This window comes from Leptosomus discolor, chromosome 13, assembly GCF_034619465.1.
Source record: "Leptosomus discolor isolate bLepDis1 chromosome 13, bLepDis1.hap2, whole genome shotgun sequence".
NCBI lineage: Eukaryota > Metazoa > Chordata > Aves > Leptosomiformes > Leptosomidae > Leptosomus > Leptosomus discolor.
The window spans coordinates 7,112,769-7,122,690 of record NC_141403.1 but is presented as its reverse complement, the minus strand read 5'-3'; the positions used below and the strand labels follow the sequence as shown (position 1 = coordinate 7,122,690).

The following is a 9,922-nucleotide window of genomic DNA, read 5'->3' as shown; positions in this document are numbered from 1 at the left end:
GTGCCAAAAAAGTGTTGTGTACCCTATAAAATATGAATGTTAATGCCACCAAGACCAAATTCCTGCTATTCACAACCCAATTTCATATCGGTGTTGTTTTGCTGTGTTTCACCTATACTCAAACCACAAGTCAGGAGAAAGACCATTACTGATAGTATCTACCCCACATTAACAACAAACAATAGAAGCTGAAGAGTAAGTGCACAAAAACGAGTGACTTTCCACTGTTAATCTCTGGATTTCAGATTCTTTAATCTGCATGAGAACAGAAGATTTGCTTTATTTTGTTTTGTGATTAAAGATGCTCATATTAGTTGACAAGGCAGTTTGCTGAGTGAAGCAAAATCTGGGCTGGTTGACAAACACCACCAAAAAAAATTCATTTCGCTTCTTGTTATTCTCTGGAAAGAAAAAGAAGATATTTTTTAAATTTCTTTCCTTTTTTTCCACCCCCCCCCCCCCCCCTTCAGGCACACTACATGGGAGAAAGAGGAGATTCTGGCGCTCCGAGGGCTCTCCCCTAGGAGCTGGGATGGTGTGGCAGCTACAGGAAGCTCAGCAGCATTTCCAAAGGCACATGAAAATTGGAAAGCAAGACTTCTTGTGTTCTGGTCTTCCGGACTGTTTCCTGCATCCTAATAATCAAATTATCCCTATTTTAAAAGCAAATTCAGCTTCCATTGACGTTCGTGTAATTATGAAGCATCTCATTAACTTCTGAGGAGTCAGAGCAAGTTCTGACAGATTAACTTCGTCTCCTCTCCATCCTTCAGTTTCCTGCTTGGCTCACCATCCCAAACGCCCAGCCCTAAGCTTCCGTATACCTGGAATGCACAGTATTCCTGCACAGTAATAACTCAGTATTCTGGAGAGAGAGATGAAACAAAGGTCTGTTGGAAAGTATTTTTCAGAATTGGATTAAGTTGGTGTGATTAAAATACTGTTTCCCATAAAAATAGTTTGTTCATAACTTTTCACACCACCTGAATTCATTGTCCACTGTCACATAAGCAACCTGTCATCAAACTGAAAACTGAATCCTAGTCGTGGACTTGTCCATCACATCCCCGTCCTTCACAATCTACTGCCTCTGTCTCAATACTCATTGACTCCGGGTTCTGCCATGCATTTTTATTAATGATATTACATTAGTGTCCAGACAAGTTTTAAATCCTGTTTGAACAACAAAAGCCATTGATTCAAGATAGCTATATTCTTTTTTTCCCCTCTAAATTCAGATAGGGAGTTCTTTTAAACTGCACACCCTGTCTTTCTCAATTCCAGCTGAAGGAATAAGACCAAAAAAAAAAAACCAACTTCTCAAGCTCTAGTGCTATCGATGGCAGCGGCAAAATCCAAAACATTGTTATGGAATTGAAGAGGTGAATGAATTCTTCTGTACTTTGTTATTTCTGGTTGTTTTTCATTTTCCCCGTCCAAAAACAGATGGCCTACCTCTTAGAGGTATTCAAGATGACATTTTCTGAAACATAAACAATGATGTTACACAATATGATGGTAAAACTGGTATTTGATTTGTACTGCCATGCTTCTGACTTCAAACTGAGAGGGGAAAAAAATAGAAACTAATCATTAGGTCAAGTTACTCTTTGGAACCATCCTCTGAAATCAACACAACATGAAACACTTTGTCTTAAAAAATAACTGGCAAATCATCACAAGAGAAAGTGCCTGAACACACATTTTATGACAGGCTCTACAGTTTCCTAACGTTAAGGCTTTTCATACAACGTATTATGACCACAAAAAGGTTGAGAGCTACACCAGGAGATTACATAAACAAAAACTTATGTTTTGTCTAATGTAACAGGAGTCTTAAAAAAAAAAAAAAACAAACACCACTTTGTATCCATTATTTCATACCCAGATGTTTCCTGTACACCTGCAGTTGTCTCCAGTCCTGAATTCATGAGCTATAGTATTTTAACAGCCTCTCCTCAGTTGGTTTCAGAACTTTCTTGTCTGCCATGTTTACAATCCATCCTGGAGCAAGACCAAAAAATATCTGTCTGGGATCCTTGCGCATGCTTAACATTTTGAAGAGTTCATCCTTAGTTATGTCTGGTAAGACATAGCCGTATTTCTTGGCAAGTTCAAGCCTGGCTTCCGCAACCTTGGCTGGATCTGCCAAGTACCCCCGATTCCCGGCGTCTGTGTAGTAACGGACGAGATCTTCGGGTGGAAGCATTCGCTTTGGAATAGGCTGGCCACGCAGGAAAAATACTACCGGCTTACATAAGATCTCTGTGGGCAAATGTGACAGAAAATGAGATACTATGCTCTATAATACCAATTTAAAGACATTAAATGACACCTCATTTCACATTTTGTGCTAAAAAATTTAAAAAGTATCAAGTAAAACCCCAAATCCTAGGAATATTCTTGTTCAGAATGAGATAGCAGTTTACAAGTTTCACTTAAGCAAACAAACAACTCTGTCACAATAAATATCAGTAAAACCAATCTGGGTGAATCATTACTCCTAATACATTTAGAATGCCTACTTTGGAAAGATACAATAACTAAGCCAGATGTTGCCGTTTACTTAAAAGGACTGACTTCCAGGTTAGAAGCAATGCATTTGCACGGACAGTGTGCCAACAAAGGTCAAATTGAGTGTTTCTGTAAGTATTTTAAATAAAGACTCAATGGCACAGGCACACCTGTTCAGTCATTTGTGAGACTACCCTCCTCCTCCTCAAGTTTTACTGAACTGGGCAAATTACATTCCAGATCCTTTTAACCTTACTGTTTTGATTGTTTTCTGGATTGGAAAAAAGAACTTGTTTCACTCCATGGTAACATATTTTGCACACTAAAAGTATCTGTTCCTCCTGTTCTCAGCTCATTCACACATGAAAGCTCCATTATTGTCAATAAAAACTGCATGAATGAATATTAGGCAGGATGCAGCCTCGGGCAAAGCAAAGCCTCACTCTGCAGTGAAAGTGTTCTGAAAACAATAGCCATTTTGACTGGGACGACTCTGAGCTTCTGTAACTTAGTTATTTCCTCACTTCAACTGGAAAAGTATTTTCAATTAAAAATATAAACATCCACAGTGCTTTTTAAATCTGATTTTTCTCCTGAATTTTCTTAGTGTTAAAAAACACGTGTGGAAGTTAGAAGACAAAAATTCAAAGAAACAATCTTTTATTAGTTCCTCTGTTTATGAAACTACTTGGATTTCTTTAACTGGCTGATTGGTGAACAGCCACTAACACTGGTAGGGCTACAGAGGTGGACAGTTAATAAAGCAGCAAAACCGAGGATGCACCACAGCGCAGCATTTGTGTAACAACGTGTTGCTGAAGCTTTTAGAATAGAAGCTGGCTGATTTTCCAGGAAGAACGATGTTTGAAACTTTGATTTGAATCATTTTATCTTTGCACATTTAAAAAACCCCAAAAAACCCAAACAAAAAACCAAGCCACAAATGAAAAGAAATTCTTACCCAAAGTCCTTGGATCGTAGAACGATGTTGTTACAACACCTCCATTTTTTTCTATGGCTGCAATTGCTAACTCTGATGCCCTCTGCACTTCAATATTTACTTTTGCTGAAAAAATATCAGCTCCCTGTAAATTTCAACACATATTAGAGCAGCATTAAAACGAGTATTTTAGGACATGCATTTATTCTTCTCTGCAAAGCTGTAAGAAGCATTAAATCCTGCAAAATATTACGATTTGTCTGTTCCCTGTGCCAAGACAGGTAACCAAATTGCTCTCGCTCAGTCACCTGGATTGAAGAAAAAAATTTGCCTTTCCAAAATACTAAACATTTCCTTCAGAACATTCTAGTCTTTCCGTTGTAAAATACTTGTTCGATCACTGTTTTGGGCTCCTTAACCATCATTTTTGTAGTCTCTCAGGTCTTAAAACTTAAAACGGTTTTTTGCTAACCCACAGTGCCCTCTAGTGGGTTTACGGTCACAAAAATTCCACCGCAAACTAATGGAGAAAAGCAAAGATGCCACCAAAACGTGGTGAAGGACAATCTGACAGCCTGGTACAGAAAAGCTGAAAACCCCAGGCTTTATACCGCCTGAAGGAAGAAGCGTCTTGTAAGCGTACCTCCTCCACCAGCTGGACGCCATAGTCCCTTTTGAGGGGCTGCACTGTCACACCCCGGGCGTTCGTGAGCTGCGTTAAGTCAATCGGTTGCGTGGGGTCGACTCGACCCAAATCAATCAGGTACTGCAGCCTCTGCAGACTGAGGGGCTGATACTGACGGCGGCGGCTGGGGGGAGGAAAACAAAAACAAAAAGTCAAATTTACAAAATCGAAGCTTTAATAGGAACTGGCCACGTGAGACACACCACGCTGTATTCCATTTTCTACCTGGTCCTAAAGCTACCAAGTAAATGTTTAAAGCACCCAGCCATAAGCCAAACTCCCAGGTTGGATTTAACGCAAGTACAAGCCCTAGTTACAGCCCAAGACTCCAGGTTTGCTGACACACTCCCACCCCCAATACAACATTAATCATTTTGCTGTTGCTGAGCAAAATTTACTCCAGAAAACCACTCTACCTGCTGACTGGTTTAAGGAAGCAGCAAAAGATGAGGAAATTAAATGCCAGCATTTCTCGGTAAACCAACAAGATTCTAAGTGCGTGCCATCTTCAGAGTGAATCCAGCTTCGTAGCCTCACTGATACACTCAGAAAAGCTGACAAGTCCACCCCTCCTCCCAGTCAAAATCAAATACACACTCACATACAAATTCAGCCAGACTACCAGCCAAGCCCCATACATGCTCCTGCATCCCTTGCCTCTATACAACGAGATGTTTTAGTTCGCTACCACTGTACCTGACACCATTCCAGTATTAAATGGAATCTTCCTCAAAATACCACCAAGGAAGATGAGAAAATATGCATTAACCCATATCCCCAAAGGCAGCCGGAATGTTTTGTCAGTAGCCATCAGCTTCAGCAGACTCTACTTTTGTGGTTTATGAAGTTCCACCTTTACTACACAAGTGTCTTCCCGACCCCAGCGCCCATGCCTGCTGCACACCGTGTATGCTGGCGCTCAAAACTTCCTCACACAATCAGTCTGACCACTGATATGGGACATTTGTGAGTGGTAGCAGAAAAACTGAGAAAGCAGCTTATCTGTCACTGGCAGGCTACGTAAGAAAGACAAGGAACCGAATTGGCACTGTCAGACAGTTCCTAATGGAGCAAAAGTTCAAGAAGTGGAGGAACACCACTGCGGACAGTAAGAGGAGAGAGGGGAAGATAAATGGGCAGAGGCATTGTTCACCACGCTCCCACCCTGCCACGACAGCATTTCTCTCATGCACTTAACAACATTCACTAGAAAAACATTTACAATAGCCTGGCAAACAACACTGAAAAGAAACGAGTGCTTTTTTTGTTTCCACATGCTGTCAGATGTGGTTAAAACCAGCAAGACCCTGGTAACTCCTTGTTGTTGCAGAAGCTTGGATTTGTGCTGTTGGTTATTCACGAACTTGGGACCACTGTCAAGGCACGCAGCTCAGTGTCTGCATTCCGCATTCCTTTGTGGCACTGCGGACCTACACACTGTCTTCTCATTATAATAGTAATTGTTATAACTCTTACAATAACTTAAGGAAGCAGAAGGAAATGACAGTACTTGGAAATAAGAGTTTGAATCTCACTTCAAAACTAGTAAGACTCCTTTAATAACCACAACAGGTCTAAGTTATACTGCGTGCATAAAGAACGGAAATATAAAGGTGCACAGCTATTGGATGGAGCTGTATCAGCAAATGAAACGTGAAATCAAACTGCAATTTTAACAATTCACAAACAAATGCACATTAGACTTTTCATTCTTGAACTGTCTGCCAGGTGTGGCATGTTTTTGTTACTACTGCCTGTAACAGCACAGTATGGGTACGGAAGGTTTCATGCCGGGAAGCCACAAAATGGTTAGTGATCCAGGTAACACACACGCCATCACAGGAAACAAAACCAGCTTCAAACAATACAAAAATTTAAAAATCAAATTTTGTAGTTGTCAATGTAAGTGAAGGAAACGAATAAAAACACTGGCACACAGCCCTCCAGCTAAGAACAGTGACCGGAAAAAAGGCATGTTAGAAGAATAATTTTAAGCATTAAAAAGCTGGAAGATGGACATGGCACAAACCAGCACAATGTGAAAAGAGGACAGAAGATCCTGGGTGGAACAGAGGGAGCACAACCAGACAGAGACTGCAGCGTTGCAGCGCTAAAAGAGGTAAGAGTTATGAAGAGAAGCAAAGAAAGTGGTAAATAAACAGAGCTGTAAAGCAACAGAAAATAAGTGGATTCGTTAAAAAAAAAAATAATCTCACAAGAAAGCGGAGATTCCGCTTCCTGGTAAGGAAGCTAACAATCTGAGAGGAGTATCTCCCTTTCAGGTACGCCCGTTCTGGTATATTAGATTCTGGCTTCAGAAGAAAGATCAAGAAAAGCAGACAATGATTAATCTCTGAGTAAACATGCAGAAACTTACCTGTGTCCCTCATTAAACCCATATTTTGGTATGACCAAGTAAAATGGAGTTTGACCCCCCTCAAAGCCTAATCGGGGGCGATTTCCTCTTTGCCTCTCTCCTTTGTGACCTCGACCACACTTCCTACCTCCATATCTTCCACGGCCACGTCTTCTCTCCTTGAAAACAATCAATGACACATTTAGTCAACTACTTTGCAGATAAGTATCTATAAAACATAAGATTTCAGAGACAGAAACAACTGAGCAAAATGCTGATTCTTGAAGAAAAAATAAGACATAGATCTTTTCTAAGAGGAAAAAATAATCAGAAAAGCAGGTAACGGGATATTTGCAGAGCACAGCTTTAGACAGGCATCACAAATAGTCTGAAAGTTTACAAGAACATATATTGTGATAAAAGAAACACTAGTATTTAATCCTACCTCTTACACCCTGCACTCTGCAACTGAAAGAATTTTCCTGAATTAACTATTGAGATTTCCTCCTATTTCATGAGAAAGTTGCTCAGTGATCAGAAGTTTCCAAACACTGACAACAACAAAAAAAAAGATATTAAAAAAAATAAATTCTACTTCAAGGGGCAGGGGAATAGACTATATATGCCATGTACACATGTAATTCTTTTCGTGGACTCAAAGACTTTCTAAATTGTCTGTAAGCTTTGCAATTTCTACAAATCAAAAGAGGAGGCCACGAAGATGCTCAGGGGCTGGAGCAGCTCCCTGTGAGGACAGGCTGCGGGAGTTGGGGTGGTTCAGCCTGGGGAAGAGAAGGCTCCGGGGAGACCTTAGAGCGGCCTTCAGTGCTGAAAGGGGCTGCAGGAAAGGGGGGGGGCGAGAACGACTCTTGATCGGGGGTGTGGTGACAGGACGAGGGGTGACGGTTTCAGACTGCAAGAGGGGAGACTGAGATGAGATCTGAGGCAGAAATTCTTCCCTGTGAGGGCGGTGAGGCCCTGGCACAGGCTGCCCAGAGCAGCTGTGGCTGCCCCCTCCCTGGCAGTGCTCAAGGCCAGGCTGGATGGGGCTGGGAGCAACCTGGTCTGGTGGAAGGTGTCCCTGCCCGTGGCAGGGGGTAGGCACTGGGTGAGCTTTAAGGTCCCTTCCAACCCAAACCCTTCTGTGATTCTATGATTATTTGAGAACTTCATTAATCACAGAATAAGTCTGCCACACTCTAAAGAAAAATACCAGAGAAACAGAGCTGAGGTCACTTGTATAAACTCTAACTGAAGGCAAACAACAGTATCAGGGGGAAAAAATGCTTATTTCCTAGATGGAGTTGCAAGTTACTTACTAAAGACCCAGCCAGTGTACAAAAAATCTCTCCTTTCAAGAGGAAAAAAACAACAACAACAAAAAAGTCTTTTCCTAAACGCAACAGCAACCTTGAAAAACTAAAAAGTCCTGAGGCCAAACACTGTCAGAAAAACATCAATTCTAGTAAACCTCAAGTTCAGACTATCTCACAACTTCTGGATATTAAGCCTGAAAATACCATTTTGGACCTTGGATTAGTTTGAAAAACCTTAAGAATCACCACCCCAGTCTGATACAGAGCTGCTTCTTCCAGCTCCAATTGACCAGGGCCAAGCTGAGAATTCACAGCTCCAAGTGAAGTAACTTGTCAGGGGAACCCCACCAGCTGCAGGAGGGAGGAATTTCCCTTCTCGTCTTGTCGCAGGTTTATGGGGTTACAACTACACAGCACTCAGCAGCTCTGCAGGCATCTCTAGGGAGCCTTGAGCTCTGACAGCAAAGTGCTGCTTGGTGCTCCCTGTCGGTTGTCTATTCCTACGGCTTTAGCCTTTGAACCTCACCCCCCTGTTCACTGATACTTCCCCAAAACCAGGTAGGGTTCCTCCCCGTTTCTTTTCTTTACTCTTCTATCACTGAGACAGGGAAAAGAAAATTTAGTTCTGTTTTCGACAAAGCAATAGGTAAGAATAAACAAGAATTGCAGGCGAGCACCACATTCCTCCTCTTTCTAAGCCTTTTAACCTTCCCTTTTCAAGGGCATTACCCCATCCCATAAACATCTGGCATTCCATGCCTTTTTACAGCTCCCCCCCGACCCCCAACGATGGCCCGGTTCTCTGAGGGGACAGCCCCACACACCGCCAACAAGACACACAACGAACAAGGCCAACACACACCACGCTGCACCCACTCCCCCGCCTGTTCCGGCCAGGCCGCTCTCCCGGGCCTGCCGCAGCCCCCCCCCGGCCTCTTCACAGCCCCCCGGGCCGCCGCAGGGAGAGCACACCCGCCGCAGGCACTCACCGGCTTTTTGGAGCCCGGGCTGGGCCTTAGGTTGGCCAAGCTGACCCTGGGCAGCGACCGCAGCAGCTCCAGCGCCTTGACCCCGCCATTCCCGCCCATGTCCGCTCGCCTTCCCAAGGGCGGCAGGAAGCCTCGGCCGGGCGCGCTGCTTTACGGCAGAGCCGTAAAGCCTCCCTCCCGCGCTTTCCCAACAGTGTCGCGCAGCCCCACCACCCCCACCCCCCGCCGGCAGGTCAGGACCGGGACCGGGGCCGGTGCTTCGCGGCCCGCCGCGGCGCGGAGCGGGGAGAGGCGCAGCGCGCCCGGGCCGGGCAGCGGGGTAGAGCGGTGCCGCCTCCGGTGAAGCGCCCTCGGGGCCTGCGGGCACGGGGCGGAGGGTCCAGCGGTACCGTGGATCGCTCTTCTAGTGGTGTCTTGGCCGAGAATACCGGCGGATTAGGCGGAGGTCCCAACCTGCGTTTCTACTTTTCTGTTATTCACGCAGATTTCAGCCAAATGTGGTAAAGCCAAGGCTCGAAACCGCCCGGCTGCATCTAAAACTGACCGGCAGCGCCCTGGGTCGACCCAAAAAGTTTAAAGGCAGATACTTATGGAAATGTGCGTTATTATCAGAGAGTATCCTTGGACTGCTGCAGTGCTCGAGCACTGTTGTTTTAACCTAAGAAGTGGGCCTGCTGGGAAACCATACAGCAGTTCCAGTTGGTATATTGGTCCGGCGGGAAGTGAGATCCGCAGGGGTGCAGGGGGCGCAGGCTTACCGGAGTGAAGGGCTGAATTAGGGCAGTTCCCCTCGGTGTAATACCCTGCTTTCAGTCCTGAAACTTCGGTTTAAGTAGAACCGTGTTGAACGTCTGCTTCAGATTACATCTCGGTGAAAAGGTCACGTAACAGCTCTGCCAGCTCTGAGAGTAAATAGGAGCGAAATGGAAATCACGTTGCTGAAATGTGTGACTTTCAGTATGAAATCTGTATAGCTTCTGACCTCCTTCAGAAAAATCAATGAAAATTACAACATAACAATACACGTGACACGCTGGTATGGACAACCATGGCCTCCTGGGCCTCATATCCAGCACCTTGGGCTGCATCCAGAGCAGCGGGGCAGCAGGTCAAGGGAGGGGA

At 44.2% G+C, this 9,922-nt stretch overlaps 1 protein-coding gene across 3 annotated transcripts; it reads right to left on the bottom strand.

Moving 5' to 3' along the window:
- Nucleotides 1-1,052: 1,052 nt before the first annotated feature.
- On the bottom strand, nt 1,053-8,899 carry MRPL15 (mitochondrial ribosomal protein L15). 3 transcript variants are annotated; one of them, XM_086472596.1, is made up of 6 exons: nt 8,801-8,899; nt 6,517-6,674; nt 4,098-4,263; nt 3,476-3,599; nt 1,885-2,265; nt 1,053-1,483 (listed from the first exon to the last, which is right to left on the bottom strand). In XM_086472596.1, exons 1-5 carry the CDS (start codon nt 8,897-8,899, stop codon nt 1,928-1,930), a joined length of 885 nt encoding a protein of 294 aa, XP_086328722.1. In that variant the 3' UTR covers nt 1,053-1,483; nt 1,885-1,927. The 3 variants fall into 3 exon arrangements, with proteins under 3 accessions (XP_086328722.1, XP_086328720.1, XP_086328723.1); XM_086472594.1 differs by lacking the exon at nt 1,053-1,483 and having other exon boundaries at nt 1,604-2,265; XM_086472597.1 differs by lacking the exon at nt 1,053-1,483 and having other exon boundaries at nt 1,604-2,265; nt 6,517-6,671.
- Nucleotides 8,900-9,922: the final 1,023 nt, after the last annotated feature.